Consider the following 16375-nt stretch of genomic DNA (forward strand, 5'->3'; position numbering starts at 1 on the left):
CTAAGAGAGAGAGTTCAATATCTAAGAAAGAGAGTTCAATATCTAAGAGGGAAAGAGTTTAATATCTAAGAGTTTAATATCTAAGAGAGTTTAATATCTAAGAGAGAGAGAGTTTAATATCTAAGAGATTTTAATATCTATGAAAGAGTTTAATATCTAAGAGAGAGTTTAATATTTAAGAGAGAGAGTTTAATATCTCAGAGAGAGACTTTAATATCTAAGAGAGTTTATTATAGAGAGTTTTTATCCAAGTACTGTTTAATATCCAAGTACAATTAACCGGCGACCAAAAGAGACCAAAAGACCGGCGACCAAACATCCAATCACAGATCGAAACTGAACTAAATCCAAGCCAAATCCAAACCATCCATCCATCCATCCATCAAAACCCAACCAAAAAAAAAACCTCCATATTGACCCACATCCCATAGAAGAGTAAGCATCCACGAACTCCCGATTGCGACCGAAACAAACAAAAGAATCCTTCTCGCCCAAAATCCGGAAGGCCTTCTTATTCATTGTATGCCAAAACGTGGGCGAGCCGGGCACCCAGTCGCAAGAAGGAAATATTATCCCTCCAGTTCCCAAAGACCGAATCCAACTCCCGATTACCCATGGAGGTACTCGCCATTCTGAGTGTCTCCGTTGTCTCCCTAACGAACAAAGTGGACATTTGTTGGCTTGACCCCGTAGCCCGAACCCTAGCCTACCTCCTCCTACCCTCACCACCGCCCCCTCCAGGCCGGACGGAGTTCAAACTGGGGCACGTGTTGTCCATTACATACCCACCATGACCCCGTTGAGCTCAACATTTGGCTCCCATAAAAACATTATTGTCCCTTTCCCGGGTTAATTTATCCACAATTACAAAAGGCAAAATGTTAACCACTACAGTTCTCCAGAGTACTACGTCACCCCCCAGTACGCCAACATACCAAATTCTTAGTTTCTTCCATTTTCTAGTCGCCATTATTGCAATTTTCTGTACGCATTTGACGTATTTGTCCTATTTCTTCTTCCCTTTTATGACGCCAAACCCCAATGGAGTATCTCTAATGGTCTTTTAGCTTCTATTTAGCGTCCATTTTGTATCGTCTGGGTGGTTTTTTACTGGGCAAGGTCGTGCCAGCCGATTAGCTATATTAAAAAGAAGCCCATTATGGTAATAGGGGAATGGCTAATGCATGTACAGGTTGCTTAGCGCCCCCATATTAGCGCTGATAGATGATTCGTTGAGGTTCACGGTAGTTCAGCTCTCGCCGTTTTGGCGCGTTGACCTCCACGCTGGTCACTTAGGCGGGTGATGTTATTTCCTGACCAAATGTTGGTTGAATTATGCACAAGGACGTTGACGATTAGAAATGGCTATGTACTAAAATTTCTTTAGGAGAAGAGTGCTGTTGACGCAAAGAATAGGAAGTTGCAGGTTGTGGTTTTTTTTTGGTAGTACCTTGGATTGCCACTGCCAGTCAAAATCTTAAATTGAAGGAGTGGACTACACTTTAAGACTGGTCGCCAGTGAAAAGGAGATAGACAAGGAGATATCACATTGACACTGAGTGGAAATCGAGCCCACGCTGCCGGCACTGCTTGGGCGAATAAACCACGACAGCATCAGTATACCTGCCAATCTTTATTTTTACTATACTAATTGCTACTTTTTGTACTACTACTATGTCAACTGCTACTTTTTTGTACTACTTCAATGTCAACTGCTACTTTTTTGTACTACTTCAATGTCAACTGCTACTTTTTTGTACTACTTCAATGTCAACTGCTACTTTTTTGTACTACTACAATGTCAACGACTACTTTTTTTTACTACAATGTCAACAACTACTTTTTTTTACTACAATGTCAACGACTACTTTTTTTACGACAATGTCAACGACTACTTTTTTTACGACAATGTCAACGACTACTTTTTGTACTACAATGTCAACTACTACTTTTATTTACTACAATATCAACTACTACTTTTATTTACTAAAATGTCAACTAATACTTATTTTTTTACAAAAAAATATATCTACCAGGCTAATCTTTCATAAGTCCATCTGCAAAAAAAACTCCAATTGAGCCAGTTTCCATGTAAGGAAAACTCTAAAAACTATATAGCTGCTGTTCTTATCAATCTAAATGCTGACCAATCAAAAAGTATGACCTGTTGGATTTATATCAGTCCCAATAGTTCTTTCAACTACAAATTAGCATAAAATGCTACTAGACCCAAAAACGGAAAAAACAGTAACATTAGTCCAATTTGCTTTTCCAGGTTGTCCACATTTATCCTAAAATGAATTTAACCTAAAATTCTAGTCTACAAACACGACCAAACATTACAAAAAAATGGACCATTCTACTACTTTCCATTGCAGTCTCAACAACTACAATGCAAAAACTCCTTGTCCCACAACCCAATCCTACAACCCAAACGTCACTACACTATCCTAACCCCAAAAACACCCACCAAAAACACACCACCGACTTGTTCCCCTCAACCAACCACCCCAGGGAAAACACCACACCAAAATCCTACGTCATTAAACTCCACCATCTGTCCGGCTCCAACACGCACCCGGCACCCCCAATCTTTTCCCCAGCCTCGGCGTTACCCCGGCCTAGCAAAAAAAAAAAAAAAAAAAATGTAGCGCATTCCCCTTTCATCCGTTGTTAGAGGACAAACATCAGCCGGGTCTGGCGGCTCATCCATATTCACCAAGCGCTTATAAATATCTGATAGCGGCGCCCTGCTACAGCTGTTTAGCTCCAGAGCGCAAAAACAAGACTTCCACGCACGCGTTTCCGTACCGAAAACTGGTCTGTTGAAGACCCCGCCCCCTATACCCTTGCCCCCCCGATACCATCGGCTCATTGCTTAGAATATCTACAGTGTTAATTAAAAGGCTGCCCACAAAATTGAAGGAAAAATCCTTAAGTGGCTTGAAGTATTTACCGCTTCATGCTGATCAGTACGAGGAGATAACTGGAGTGGAAAGATGGCGACTTCTCAAAAAAGGCCTGACTAATCACTTTGGGGGGGCACATGTTGGCTATATTCCACTATTAACGTAACCATGTACTAATCCAATGGATCTAGGAGGATTGGATCGAAAGATGGCCGCCATTTTGGTTGAATTCTCTTGTTAATGTTTTGACAAATTCCAAATCAAGCCATTTTTTGTTAATTTCTCGCTATAAGCCCCACCCACAAAATGGTTGAATTTCACAATTTCTCGTTTTTTTTCGTTTTCCTACTACAGTAATACTTTGAGATATGAGCTTAATGCGTTCCGAGACTGAGCTCGTATGTCAATTTCCTCAAATTAATACTTGCCATTGAGAACCATATTTACTCGCATATAAGCCGCACCGCGCCCTTAGAATTGCCTTAAAATTATTGAATTTTACAATTTCCCTCGTATAAGCCTCCCCCTGATTCCCAATTTTCACTTCCATATTTATGGTTTTAATAGGGAGTACAAATGTGTTACTTTGAAAGGGAAAATCTTAAGAAAAATCATCGCTAATAGTATTTCCAAGATACTGTATTTATTATTAGGGTTAATATCATAATGAAGTGAATATACCTTTCTTTGTGAAATGCAAAATATCAAATTATTCAATTTAAAAGAAGAAATAAGTCTATCTTGATGAGAACCTGATACTTTCTAATAACAGTAATGAAAATGTACTTACCAGATGATGGTATGGCAGCTGAATTACTTCCAATATCGAAATATCTCAATTCCTTCCATATTACTCCAATCGTTGTCACTTTAAAACAAGAAAATGGAAAAAAAAATTAAAAATCAAAGTGGAATTTTGTTTTATTTCAAAACAAAGGCTACTCGCGTCTGGCCAATCAGAGCACGTTTTACTCGGTAAGAACCCCAAGTAAGATTTTTTTCTTGAATTTCAATCCAGACGTCAAAAGAAATTTAGTTTTGCGTTTTTTGTATTGATTGGTCGCATTATCTTGCGTCATGGCGTCACGGTTTCATGGTGTAGTCACACTGCATTTTCATGCATATTGTCTTTTTATGCGCATATAAGCCGTACCCTCAATTCAATCCCTTTTTTTCTCCCAAAAAATGTGGCTTATATGCGAGTAAATACAGTAAATACAAATTAACTTGTTCTTACCCTCTGAAAAAGAAAAAAAAAAAAATTTGCTCGGAAGTTTCCTCATATCTCAAATTTCTCGTATATTTGGACACTCTTATGTCAAGGTATTACTGTAATATAAAACTTTGTGTGAAACCTAAAATTGTAACAATGGTTTTAAGAATTCACAACTCATTTATTGCCACTTACATCTTAAAGGTAGCCATTTTTTTACAGAAAAAAACCTTCACTTTTGCATTTGTGTGCAACGGTGTTATTTCCTTTTTACATAATTTGTATGTATTCCCATTTTCTTAATGCATAACCTTTCCCTGTGGATAAAAAGCGTGTAATTTAAAGTTATGTATCCATTCCACGGCGGCTAACGATGCAAAATGCATTGGGGGGCTTAAAGATGACATCTTAGCTATGGATGCTAATTGTGAGGGAAGTGGGCTCTTGCTTGGGAAATGCTCCATGCAAATTATTAATAGAATTTCTTGGAATAAAGGGAAGAACCATTGATATGAATGGGAATATTAATCTGCAAAATAAAGACTAAATATTGGAAGTTCCCTAAAGTTCCCTAAATTTTTTGCTATTCTTGGAAAGATGACGTTCAACTTTATATCAAGATTAATTATTAAAGTAGTACGTTTTTAATGAAGGTATGTTGTTTTGACACTTTCCCAAAATAATTTTTAAAAAAGTTTTATAAAAAGTTAATCTGCAAAATGAAGTCAAAATATAGGTTTCCTAAAGATAAAATTTTCAAAAAAAACTATTGATGCTCCTCCTTGAAAAGATGATGTTCAATTTTCTATCAAAATTGGTTATTAAAAATTCTCATTTTTAATCAAGATATGTTGTTCTGACACTTTCCCCAAAAAATATTTTTTTAAACATTTTCCTAAAGATTTCAGATTTTACATATTTATTGCATCCACTAAGTTTATCTTTACAGCTAGCAGTATATATGGTCTTTTATTTGGTTTTTTTTGTTCTTTAAATAATTTTTTGATTTTTATTATAGCAGTTTGTAAGGTCATAAATTATTTTCTGAACATATATTTAAAGCAGTATTTTTCTGTTTCAGCAAAATCCCCAATTTCATAGCCACAACAATAATTAATATTAATTAAACATTAACATTAACATCCCAACCAAGCTAACCGCTAATTCCCAATGCTATCACTCCCAAATTACATGTGCCTCAAGTCCCTTCATAAAAATAAATAAAAAACCCACACAAAAGCCAAACGTAACAACTACTTTTCAACCTAAAACAGAAAATAAACATCCACCACCCTAACGAACCCCCAAAAAATTAATACATGCAAATAAACAGACGGTGATGAACGGAAACGGGAGGGAGTCAAAGATGGCTGTTTCCATCTCGTACACCTCATTAGCTATGCACAGCATCTTGGCTCCTCTCCCACACCTCACGGCTCATCATCATCCTCCTCATCATCATCATGGCTGCCAGCTTACCCCCCCCCCCCCCCCCCGAAAGCGAACCCCTATAATCACACCCGCAATCACAGCGTCTAATTAGGTTAATTAATTTGTATCAACCCTTGTAGGGACTTGGCTGATGAGCCAGCCATCATGGTTGCCATAGCGCAGCATAAAAAAAAAAGGGGGCGGTACCAACCCTATCGAGACGATTTCTTGGCCCCGCCTTCCTCTATATCCCCTTTTAAAAGACTTTTTTTGCAGTTTATTACCGGATACACGTTTATTTTATCCACGGGAATAATGTAGACAATTGGTTGTTTGTTTACATCGCGCTGTTCCTTTAAGAGGCCCTGGATAGTAATTTTAAAGAAGAATAAACCGAAAATAAACAAAATAAGAGTAGATGAGAAGGCTAATGATTGTCTTGGTAGTTCGTCAGCATGGCATTCCAATCAGCTGCCCTCATCAGGCCACTGACGAACAAACCCTGATTACCACCCCTCCCCCGCATTGCCCCCCATGTATGATTACGGCAATCACCCGGGATAACCGCGTATGCCCCTCACCGCCACCCATCTAGTCCTGTACACACCCAAAAATAACTCACACACAGAAAAAAAAACATCGGAGATATGAAGAGTAGCTTAACGAACGTCAGTTGTGCGTCAAAGTTATTTATGGGAATTTATATTTGGGCTATTTTTCTTTGTGGTTGGGACTTGATGGTGAAATAAAAATTTGATCAAATATATTAGTTATGGTCACTAAGTTGTTTTCAGGGAAAAGTGTAGTTAGGATAAAGTTAAGAAAGGAAAGGGAGAGACGGTAAGATTTTTTTCCAAAGAAAATATTTAGAACTGAATCATTTAAACATTTTTCATTAAATCTTATTTTTCCGGTAAAAAAATGACTACAAATGGATCATAAAAAAATAAATAATATCCAAGTATTTACTGTTGAAACCAGCTCTCAAAATTATATTCACCCGAGCGACCAAACGTCCGGGCGACCAAACGTCCGGGCGGCCAAACGTCCATGCTACCAAACGTCTATGCTACCAAACGTCCATGCTACCAAACGTCCATGCTACCAAACGTCCATGCTACCAAACGTCCGGGCCACCAAACGTCCTGCCCACCAAACATCCGGCCCACCAAAAATCCGGCCCACCAAACGTCTGCCCCACCAAACGTCCGGGCTACCAAACGTCCGGGCGACCAAACGTCCAGGCTACCAAACGTCCACTCACTCATTCACCAAGTCTACTCAAAAAGTAATACATATACATCTATTTTCCTATAACATAAAAAAAAATGTAAACAGTCAATTCCACCAAAAAATGACAACAATACAAACCAACTCTAAAATATTTAAAACAAAAATAATCATCTACCTCTAATTCCAAACACAATCATCTACGCTCAGAGGCACACACAACCAAATCAACACGAGACAATGACACGGGGGTGCCGCGAGACAAGAACGCATCCGCTAGTTAAAACCTAATGAACACCTCCCCAGGGCACAAGTTCGGCACCCCCCACTGAATGATGGCCTGACAGCAACATCGGGACAGATGGGTGCGCGGCACACCCCCAGTACACTTTTCCCACCCCTGCCCGTGCCGAGGGGTACCCCCCGACATGTCGGCGAGTTCCAGGGGTGCCGTGTACATGTGCGTATACGTATCTGTGTAATTATGTGAGTGTGTAGTACTGCGAGCCCCCGTCATGATTTAGGCTCCCATGCAAATTTAATCAATTGGAGTACTTGTCGCCAGCCAGGGCTCATTAGTACCCCCTTACCCCCCCCCCCCCCCCCATTTTAATAGAAGGTTCGGCGATCCCCCCCCCCCCCCCCCAACCTCGTCAGACGTCGCGCTAAGTACACACGAGCCTGGCAAAAAAATAAATAAATAACAGCCATGTCAAGGGCTTCTGTCAAGATTTTCCTTCATGTGTTCCCTCTGGCATGAGACTCCGCCCCCTTTTGCTCTTCCTCCGCCCCCCTGTTCTTCCGTTTGGTGTCCCTCCTCTTGAGCCGTGACTTCAAAAGGGCTCGTGACACCCGGCGTTGGGTTCAAACGAGGGGGATTTTTGCCCCCCCACGACATAACCCTTTAAATTTAGGGACAACATTACACACTATGCGGGTTCTCTGTACTGTTAATTGAGGGGGGTCGATTAGTAGTGCCCTTAACTATCATTAACGAAGCAGGCTTTAGGGGGATGATTAGTTATTGTTTCTTATGCTAGGATTGAAGTTTTTGTTCAGATTTTTTAGAGTCGAAACGGTCTTTTAAGCAGTTTTTACATTGGACTGATAGATGTGAGGTATTGGAATAAGACATGTAACGTATTTTCTCGCATATTAGTCGCCTCTGTGTATAAGACGCACCCTTTAAATTGATTAATTTTGCAATTTCTCTCGTATAAGCCGCCCCCTGATTGACAATTTTTACCTCTATATTTATGGTTTTAATAGGGAGTACAAGTGTTTTATTTTGAAGGGAAAATGTTAAGAAAAATCATCACACTTGGTATTTTTCAGATACTGTAAGATGGATTACACATTTTATTATTTTGAAATAATGGCGTTTCGTCTTTGTCTACTTGTCTACTGGCTAATTTGTGCGCATATAAGCCCTACCCTCGATTTAGAGATTTTTATTGCGAAAAATATAGCATATTAGCATGAAAATATGGTATTTATCTTGTTGGTGTCCATATTATTGGTATTACAAAAGTGTATAATTTCCTTTTAATCCGATTTTTTAAAAAGATGGTATACTGAAGTATTTTTGATATAAACTGACATAAGTCATATCACAGTATGACGTTGAGTTTCCAATAAAATCAGTAAATATTTGTTTTTAGAAATACTACTTAGTATACATTTATTTACTTTGACATCTTTACCCACAAAAATCCATCATACCAATGAACAAGATATGTAACTGATAACAAATTATCTATTATCGTAAAATCCTTTTATCGTCTATATGGATTTTAATAATCATACAAATCCCCCGTTAGCCACACTACAGTACTGATAGCTAAATCAATGTTGTTGGACCAAGATGTCCAGCCAACCTAGCATGCAATAAATCACCTGAAAACACAAACATATCCTGCGTTCAATAAACAAATGCTAATACTACACTGGGGGAAAAAAACAGCCAGTAAAAATTCATAGACAATTATTCATACTTTTTCACTAAATCATTAAAAAAAAGTACTAAATCACAGCCTATGATGATGATCTAAAATAACCAATATCTTTGGATAGTTAACAGACTCCAGCACCCCCAAAATCATTGTGAAGATAACCAATTGGAAGAATGACTTAACAAAGAAATGATTAAATACACATATATAAAAGTATTACAAAATAAACCCAACAGGAATGTAATATTATTAAGTAAATAAGAGCCATGATTTAAATCCTATTCAAAATCAGTATAAAGTATTTTAAAAAATTAAAAGTATGCCAAAACACACTTAAATACATACAAACCTCCCTTAAAACTGCAAAATGTACCAAAATATCAATTTTAAGGACATCTACTACCATTCATAATTCCAACAAATGACTAAATTCCAATTAATTCCTCCTCCTATTCTGCCTAGCAACAAGATTCCCATCCACTTTCCTCCAGTTGGCTGAACTTTTCTCCTGCATTACAAATGATTTACATTTTTTCTCTCTCCAAACCATAGAAGAAGACACGGAATGCACCATGAATGACGTCCACATCTTCTCCTCACGTCACTCCCCTCCGAGAGGGCGTGCGTTTGCGGAGACCCTCGGCCCCCATAAGCCGAAGGAGGGTGGAGGTCAAAACACTATGTGCGCAGTTCCGGACCCCCGCTATCTCCCCTTATACAGACCCGCTACTGTTCCTGGTTTAGCCTTGTCCTTTCATTGTAGCGCTAAAACCGTGGGACTATTCGATTAAACCTTCCGATTTTAAAAGATATGACGGTGAAGGTTCGCTAACCATGTCGGGAACATTTTTCGAAGTTAAAGTTGATGTAAAGCTACAGGGGGGGATGGCAGGGGGTGATATTTGACCTTTGACCTTTGTGTTAGGTCACTTTTTAAAGGGTAAAGACTGGTTAAGAAGCACTCAGTTTAGATAGTAAAGCTTCTCTATGTGGAATATATGTTAAAATGTTTGATAGTATTATTAGTTGGATGTATTGTAGAAGGGTTTTAGATATAAGTTTCAAATTGTGTACTGTATTAATCTAAGTTTCATTACAATATGATGTGGTTTCATAAGAGAATGAGTCTAAACCATGTGTGTCAAAGTGGTGGCCCGTGGGCCAAATGTGGCCCAATATATCATTTTTTGTGGTCCGGGGAAGTAAATAATGAGTGACGACTTTCTGTTTTAGGATCATATTAAAATGAAGAGTATAGATGTATGTTAAATTTGCTGATTTTCACCCTTTTAAATCAATAATTGTCATTTTTTTAATCAATTCTTTTCAGTTTTTAGTTCAAAAATCATTTTTTAAAATCTAAAAATATATATTAAAAAACTCAAATAAACATTGTTTTAGATCCATAAAAAACTGAATATTCAGGGCTTTTAATCCAGTTATTTTAATCCTTTTATATTTAATAAAAAGCATAAAAATTCAACACTTAAGTTTCTGGCACTTTTTTGAAACATTTTGTACTTTTTGATAAAAATGGCATATTTACAAGTCTATATTATTTAGCAATATTTTGAATTTCGGTTTATAACACCCACGTATATACCCAATTTCTTAAAAACCTGATATTTACACATTTTACAAAGCCTGTTATGATACATTTTAATACAAAAGCCTTCAACCTATATTAAAATTATACACATTCAGACCTCTACACTTAATTTTACACCAAAATAAACAAGTCATATACAACACTCTTATCCAAATATTCCCCAAAGAAGGATTTAAGACCATCTATTCAACTCATCGGCAGCCATCTTGATCTAGTACATTAGTCGTCAATGACACAGAATAATTAAATATGCGTAAAAACAACTTAACCTTACCTCCAGTTTGTTCATCAATGCTTGGACCAAGGCCTCCTCGTTGGCTCGCTCTCCGTTGACATTTCCGCCTCGCCCTCGTCTTTACCTGGCAGAGGTTCCCGGGAGACTTTGATGGATCGGCGGCGTTTATGAAGCCGCCGCCACGGCGGGGATCAATCAAGGTTCGACCCCCCCGAGAGACCTGCCGGTGGACTTCAACCTCACCCTTGGACTGAATAAGGCTGTACAGTAGGTAGACAAATACACGTTTGTTAGTGTCAAAATCAATAAATCAAGTTTTATCAGTCAAAAATTAAGTTTTATATAGTTTTGGTACAAAAATGTTGTTTTAATCTCGTGAAAGCCATTTAAAAAATGCCTTTTGATTTTTATGTTAATCATTCCAGACACAAATAATATCAAATAATAATGTTTTTTTTAATAATTTCTATCTTACGTTACAAATAATGAGAATTATTATAATTTCTCTTACATTAATTTCAAATGCTTTTTTTATATGTCATATTTGGGCACATTTACCTAATATTCTGTCCAGTACAATTCCAACTTGGTCTTTCCCACAGTCCAATGCCGCCACCTATTGGTGTAAATAGAAACTTCAGCAATATTCGGAGAGAAAAAAAATCCACTTTTTACTTACCTCAGTATGAATTCCTAAATACAAAAGAATCAATAAAAACTGAGCCGGATTAATATTGAATATTTAGTAGGGATACATTTATTTGTATGTACAAAACTGGTGTTTGATGAGGATGATGATGATTGGTGGACACTCGACGACTCAGCGTTTCCTCCTGGTTTGAAATTTGTAAATAGCCGCAGCTTTTTTCGTCTCCTTCTTAACTTTGATCTTCTGGCGTTTATCCTGTAGGAAATATGGATTTATTAGTGAACCGTCGTTCATCCCGGGATCTCACGTTCCAGATACATCGGCAAAAAGTTAAAAAATTAAAAATACTACCTAAAAAAATACTTTTTAGTCATAGTTTACGCTCTCAAATTTGTTATTAACATGTGTTAGATAGCAAAAAGTTAAAAAAATTAAAGATACTACCTAAAAAAATAACTTTTTGTTATATTTTACACTCTCAAACCTGTTTTGAACATGTGTTAAATAGCAAAAAGTTAAAAAACTAAAAATTCTACATGAAAAACAAACTTTTTGGTTATAGTTTACGCTCTCAGACCTGTTTTGAACATGTTAAAAAGCAAAGTTAAAAAATTAAAGATTCTACATGAAAAAATTAACTTTTTAGTTATAGTTTACACTCTCAAACCTGTTTTGAACATGTGTTAAATAGCAAAAAGTTTAAAAAATTAAAGATACTACCTAAAAAAAAATAACATTTTAGTCATTGTATACACTAAAACACGTTTTGAACGTGTTCAATAGCAAAAAGTTAAAAAATTTAAGATAATACCTGAAAAAATACTTTTTAGTTATAGTTTATGCTCTCAAACCTAGCCAAAAGTAAAAAAAAATAAAGATGCTACCTGAAAAATTCACTTTTTAGTGATATAATTATATTAATTTATATTAAACAGTCATAAGTAAGTGAACATATTCATAATATGAACATACCGTATTTTCACAACTATATGGCGCAATGCATTTAAAGGCGCACCCTCAACAAATTACACATTTAATTTTTTTCCCTCATATATAAAGCACACTGGATTTTAAGGCAAACCTGTCTATTTTGTAGAAATTGTACGACTTCTAAGTGCGCCTTATAGTCGTAAAAATACGGGATGAATAAAGTTATAAACTTATTCAATTCACCATAAGGTCTTTGCGTGTCTGTAGCTTCTGGCTGACCACCAACAAGTCCTTCTCCCGTTGGATTCGTTGGGCGAGAATCTTGTACTGGAGTTTGCGTTTCCTGCTCAGTGTCTAAAATGCACAACCAGGAGAATATATCAACACCACCACTTGAAAAAAAAAAGATTTTTTTCCAGCAAAGAATATTATAAACTAGCACAAACTATTTGCGACTGAGGCTCCACGTTTCCCAGGATGGATTTATCCTGTAGCGTAGCCACCGTTGGCCTGTTGTAAACTCGATCCACAAGCTGAGGGACGGTGTTTAGATGCTTGGTCAAGTCAAATGACTGCACTGTAAAACGTTTAAAAAAAAATCAGGACATTTGGTGAGTAATTTATTCAATTATGACCTCAAAAATCATGTTTACAAGTGTTTACCTTCTTTCTTAGTGTCCACAAAAAAGGTGTGCGAGTTTTTCTCTTTACTGCTGACATCCAGAAGATGTAGACTTCCTTTGAGCTGCTCAATTTTCTTAAAAATAAAAGTAAAATAGTAAGCATAATCGACCGGAGGCGGTCAATTTTTATTTTATTTTTGTGACTATTTTCATCGCATGCTTTTTTTGTGGGAAAATTGTGTAAAATTACATAAACAAATATTTTTTTGTAAATCTGCAATACTAAAAATATATTTTGTACACCTGTGATTGAGTAAGATTACAAATTCCTAAAAAAGAACCATAAACCACTAAAAACGAACCAATTGAAAGAACCATTCATGAATTTTGCGACGCAGACACAGAATCCTAGCAATGTAAAGAGTTCTATAGATCGTCGACGCAATACCGTAGTGACACAGCAGGGGATGCGGACAATCTCACGACATTCGTCATCTAGTGACCAGCCAATCATGAATTTTACGACGCACAGATACTTACAGAATCCTGCCTATCAACGACCTCCGGTCGAACAATATTTGCAGGTGACTTTTAGGAGCTCAGAAATCAATCATTTTATAAATGTAATGGGGTTAATGACACATACTAGGAATTACTGTATTTTCACGACTATAAGGCGCACTGCATTATAAGGCGCACCCTCAATGGATGACATTTTTTCCATATATAAGGTGCAATGTATTATAAGGCGCACTGTCTATTTTGGAGAAAATTTAAGACTTTTAAGTGCGCCTTATAGTGGTGAAAATACGGTAATTGCTATTGACTTCCAGGTATGAAGCACTCATTACACCACAGTCACCTCTAGATCCAGCCATTGTTGATGTTTTGGATTTTTTTGTATCAAATCTTGGAGTGTGGGAGGAGCTATATGATGGACGATTTTGTAAACTAAAATGGCATCTACATTTTATTGTTTCAGTTCAGGCGTTTGTGTTTTTTTAAGATCCGACAGTGGTGGTTTTTTGTTTTTGGTTTTCTGTTTTTTCCATATATAAGGTGCACTGGATTATAAGGCGCACTGTCTATTTTGGAGAAAATTTAAGACTTTTAAGTGCGCCTTATAGTCGAGAAAATACGGTAAAAGAAAGCCTACATTAGCTTCTGACACTCTTTTCATCTCCACATATCTGATGTCCTGCGTGGTCATCAGTTTCTTCTGCTCATCAGTCACCAGCTCGTACCATTTTTCCTTTGTGCATGTGTGGACTCCATCCTGTGGACAGAAGACATGTACCGAATAACCCAAGCAGAATCGGATCGACTTCGGTTTTGTAGACAATTTACCTTGAGTTGGGAATTAATCATTTTAAAGTAGAACTCATCGGGGTTTTTGTCCAGGGCCTTCTTACGAAGTGCAAGGAGAGTTTTTTGTTTCTTGTTGTAGTCACTGTCACATAAAATGATTGATTATTATGAAGTGTTATTTGGCTTGATATGTGTATAGACTTCATTTTACTCACTCGGCACGTAGTTTGTAGTCCTTTTTCTTTTCCAGTAAGCCCAAGCGCTCCCTAGCGATAGGCTGATGGGGGAAAAAACGTTAGGAAAGTTTATTCAACATCATTTTCGGTGAATCTTAAAGTTATCTTCGTTCAAATTACTATTAGACAATTGGGACTCGGCTAAGTTTGGTTAGTTGCAGCTAGCTAGGCTACACTCGACGTAAAACTCACCTGCGATCTTTCATGATGGTTTCTTTGTCGGGATTTTAGCGCTTTCCTGAACGACGACATGTTATCAAAGTGTTTTAAACAGTTTCTTTCCCGATTACTAGATTTAAAATGCTATATTGTAGTATAATAATGTCGACCACGAGTGCCGTCCACCGGAGTTCTCGTAGCTTTAAAGAAGATTACGTCATTTCCTTTCCCAGCATTTCCGTTTTCGTCACTACCGCATTCGTCATTACTCGGATTTTGTTTTTTTAAGTATAAATAAAAGTGTCTATTTAATTAACATTGCAGTAAAATATATTTGCAAATATCAGTTAATCAGCTTTAAAATGATATGTTTCAAACAAAAAACAACGTACGAATAGTTTTCTCTCTTTAGTGCATACTTCATGCACATTACGAAAATAAAGTGACAACTAATTAATAATAATCTATGTAAAAAGTGCGAACATTTTGGTGTAAACAACGATTGGCTGGCAACCAATTTAGGGTTTTTACTGTATTTTTTTAATCATGAAGTTTTTTTCTGCTGCTCTATTAGGGCAAAGTCAACAGAGGTCATTGTTGCACAGTTTTGTAATACCACAAAGTACTTTATATTTAAATGCCATCAAAAATACTGTTAGCAGTACTAGACTATGACTTCTGGTAGCTATTTATCTACATTTTCTTCAAACTACTTCCCATTGTTCCAAGATAAACTGCTAAAAATGCCGTTTTACTTCCCTAAAAACCTCCGGAAAAGAAATGTTATCCTTAAACAGGCAGTAAAATTAAATATGAAGGCTATATAAAGTAGTTTCAACCACTTTGATAAGACTTTGGCTACAGAATGGACGACATGATATTTTTAAAAGAAGCCACAATGGCAGTAGTGAGCTCATCTCCTCCCCCCAGACTCCTAACCAACTCTGCATGTACGTGATATCCCAGCGGGCCCCCCCTTCCAATTTCATCTCACTACAACCCAGGAATGTCTGTTACACGTGTGAAATTTGCCCAGCGTGCGGAATGTCTGCGGCTGCTGATGAGGAGACCAGTGAATGGGATCAGTGTTTCCACATGATGTCACCTTCTTTTGTTTATCGTCAGCGCCTCCCGCTAATGACCCCCCAATCGTTTCCGTGCTACTTATATCAACGTCTTTCTTCTTGGGTGAACCACAACAGTGTAGCATACCTGCCGACCTCAGGTCAATTTCTCCCCTTATTAAGCAATTAAAAAAAACATAAAAATGCAACACGGCACGTATTTAGCGTATTTTCACAAGTATAAGGCGCACCGTCAAAGTGGTCTCAAATATACGGCTGAGGGGCCAATTGTGGCTGGTGGAACAATATTATGTGGGCCTTGTTTTGGATTTTTATATATATATGTTTTAAAAATATCCATATCTATATACATATACATATACATATACATATACATATACATATACATATACATATACATATACATATACATATACATATACATATACATACACATACACATATACATATACATATACATATACATTTACATATACATATACATTTAAAAATACATATACATTTACATATACATATACATTTAAATATACATATACATTTACATACACATATTAATATAAATACACACAAATACACATGTATATATATATATATATATATATATATATATATATATATATATATATATATATATATATATATATATATATATATATATATATATATATATATATATATATATATATATATATATATATATATATATATATATATATATATATATATATATATATATATATATATATATATATATATATATATATATATATATATATATATATATATATATATATATATATATATAT

General features: G+C 36.4%; 1 protein-coding gene across 1 annotated transcript; it reads right to left on the reverse strand.

The window, feature by feature from the left end:
* Positions 1-11313: 11313 nt before the first annotated feature.
* Positions 11314-14717, reverse strand: utp11 (UTP11 small subunit processome component). Its single transcript, XM_077720905.1, has 8 exons — positions 14518-14717; positions 14305-14366; positions 14129-14231; positions 13938-14057; positions 12822-12915; positions 12605-12735; positions 12402-12512; positions 11314-11483 (listed from the first exon to the last, which is right to left on the reverse strand). The coding sequence occupies exons 1-8, from the start codon at positions 14575-14577 to the stop codon at positions 11400-11402; spliced, it is 765 nt and encodes a 254-aa protein (XP_077577031.1). The 5' UTR covers positions 14578-14717; the 3' UTR covers positions 11314-11399.
* Between the last annotated feature and the right edge of the window lie 1658 nt (positions 14718-16375).

This window comes from Stigmatopora nigra, chromosome 7 (genome assembly GCF_051989575.1).
Source record: "Stigmatopora nigra isolate UIUO_SnigA chromosome 7, RoL_Snig_1.1, whole genome shotgun sequence".
Taxonomy (NCBI): Eukaryota; Metazoa; Chordata; class Actinopteri; order Syngnathiformes; family Syngnathidae; genus Stigmatopora; species Stigmatopora nigra.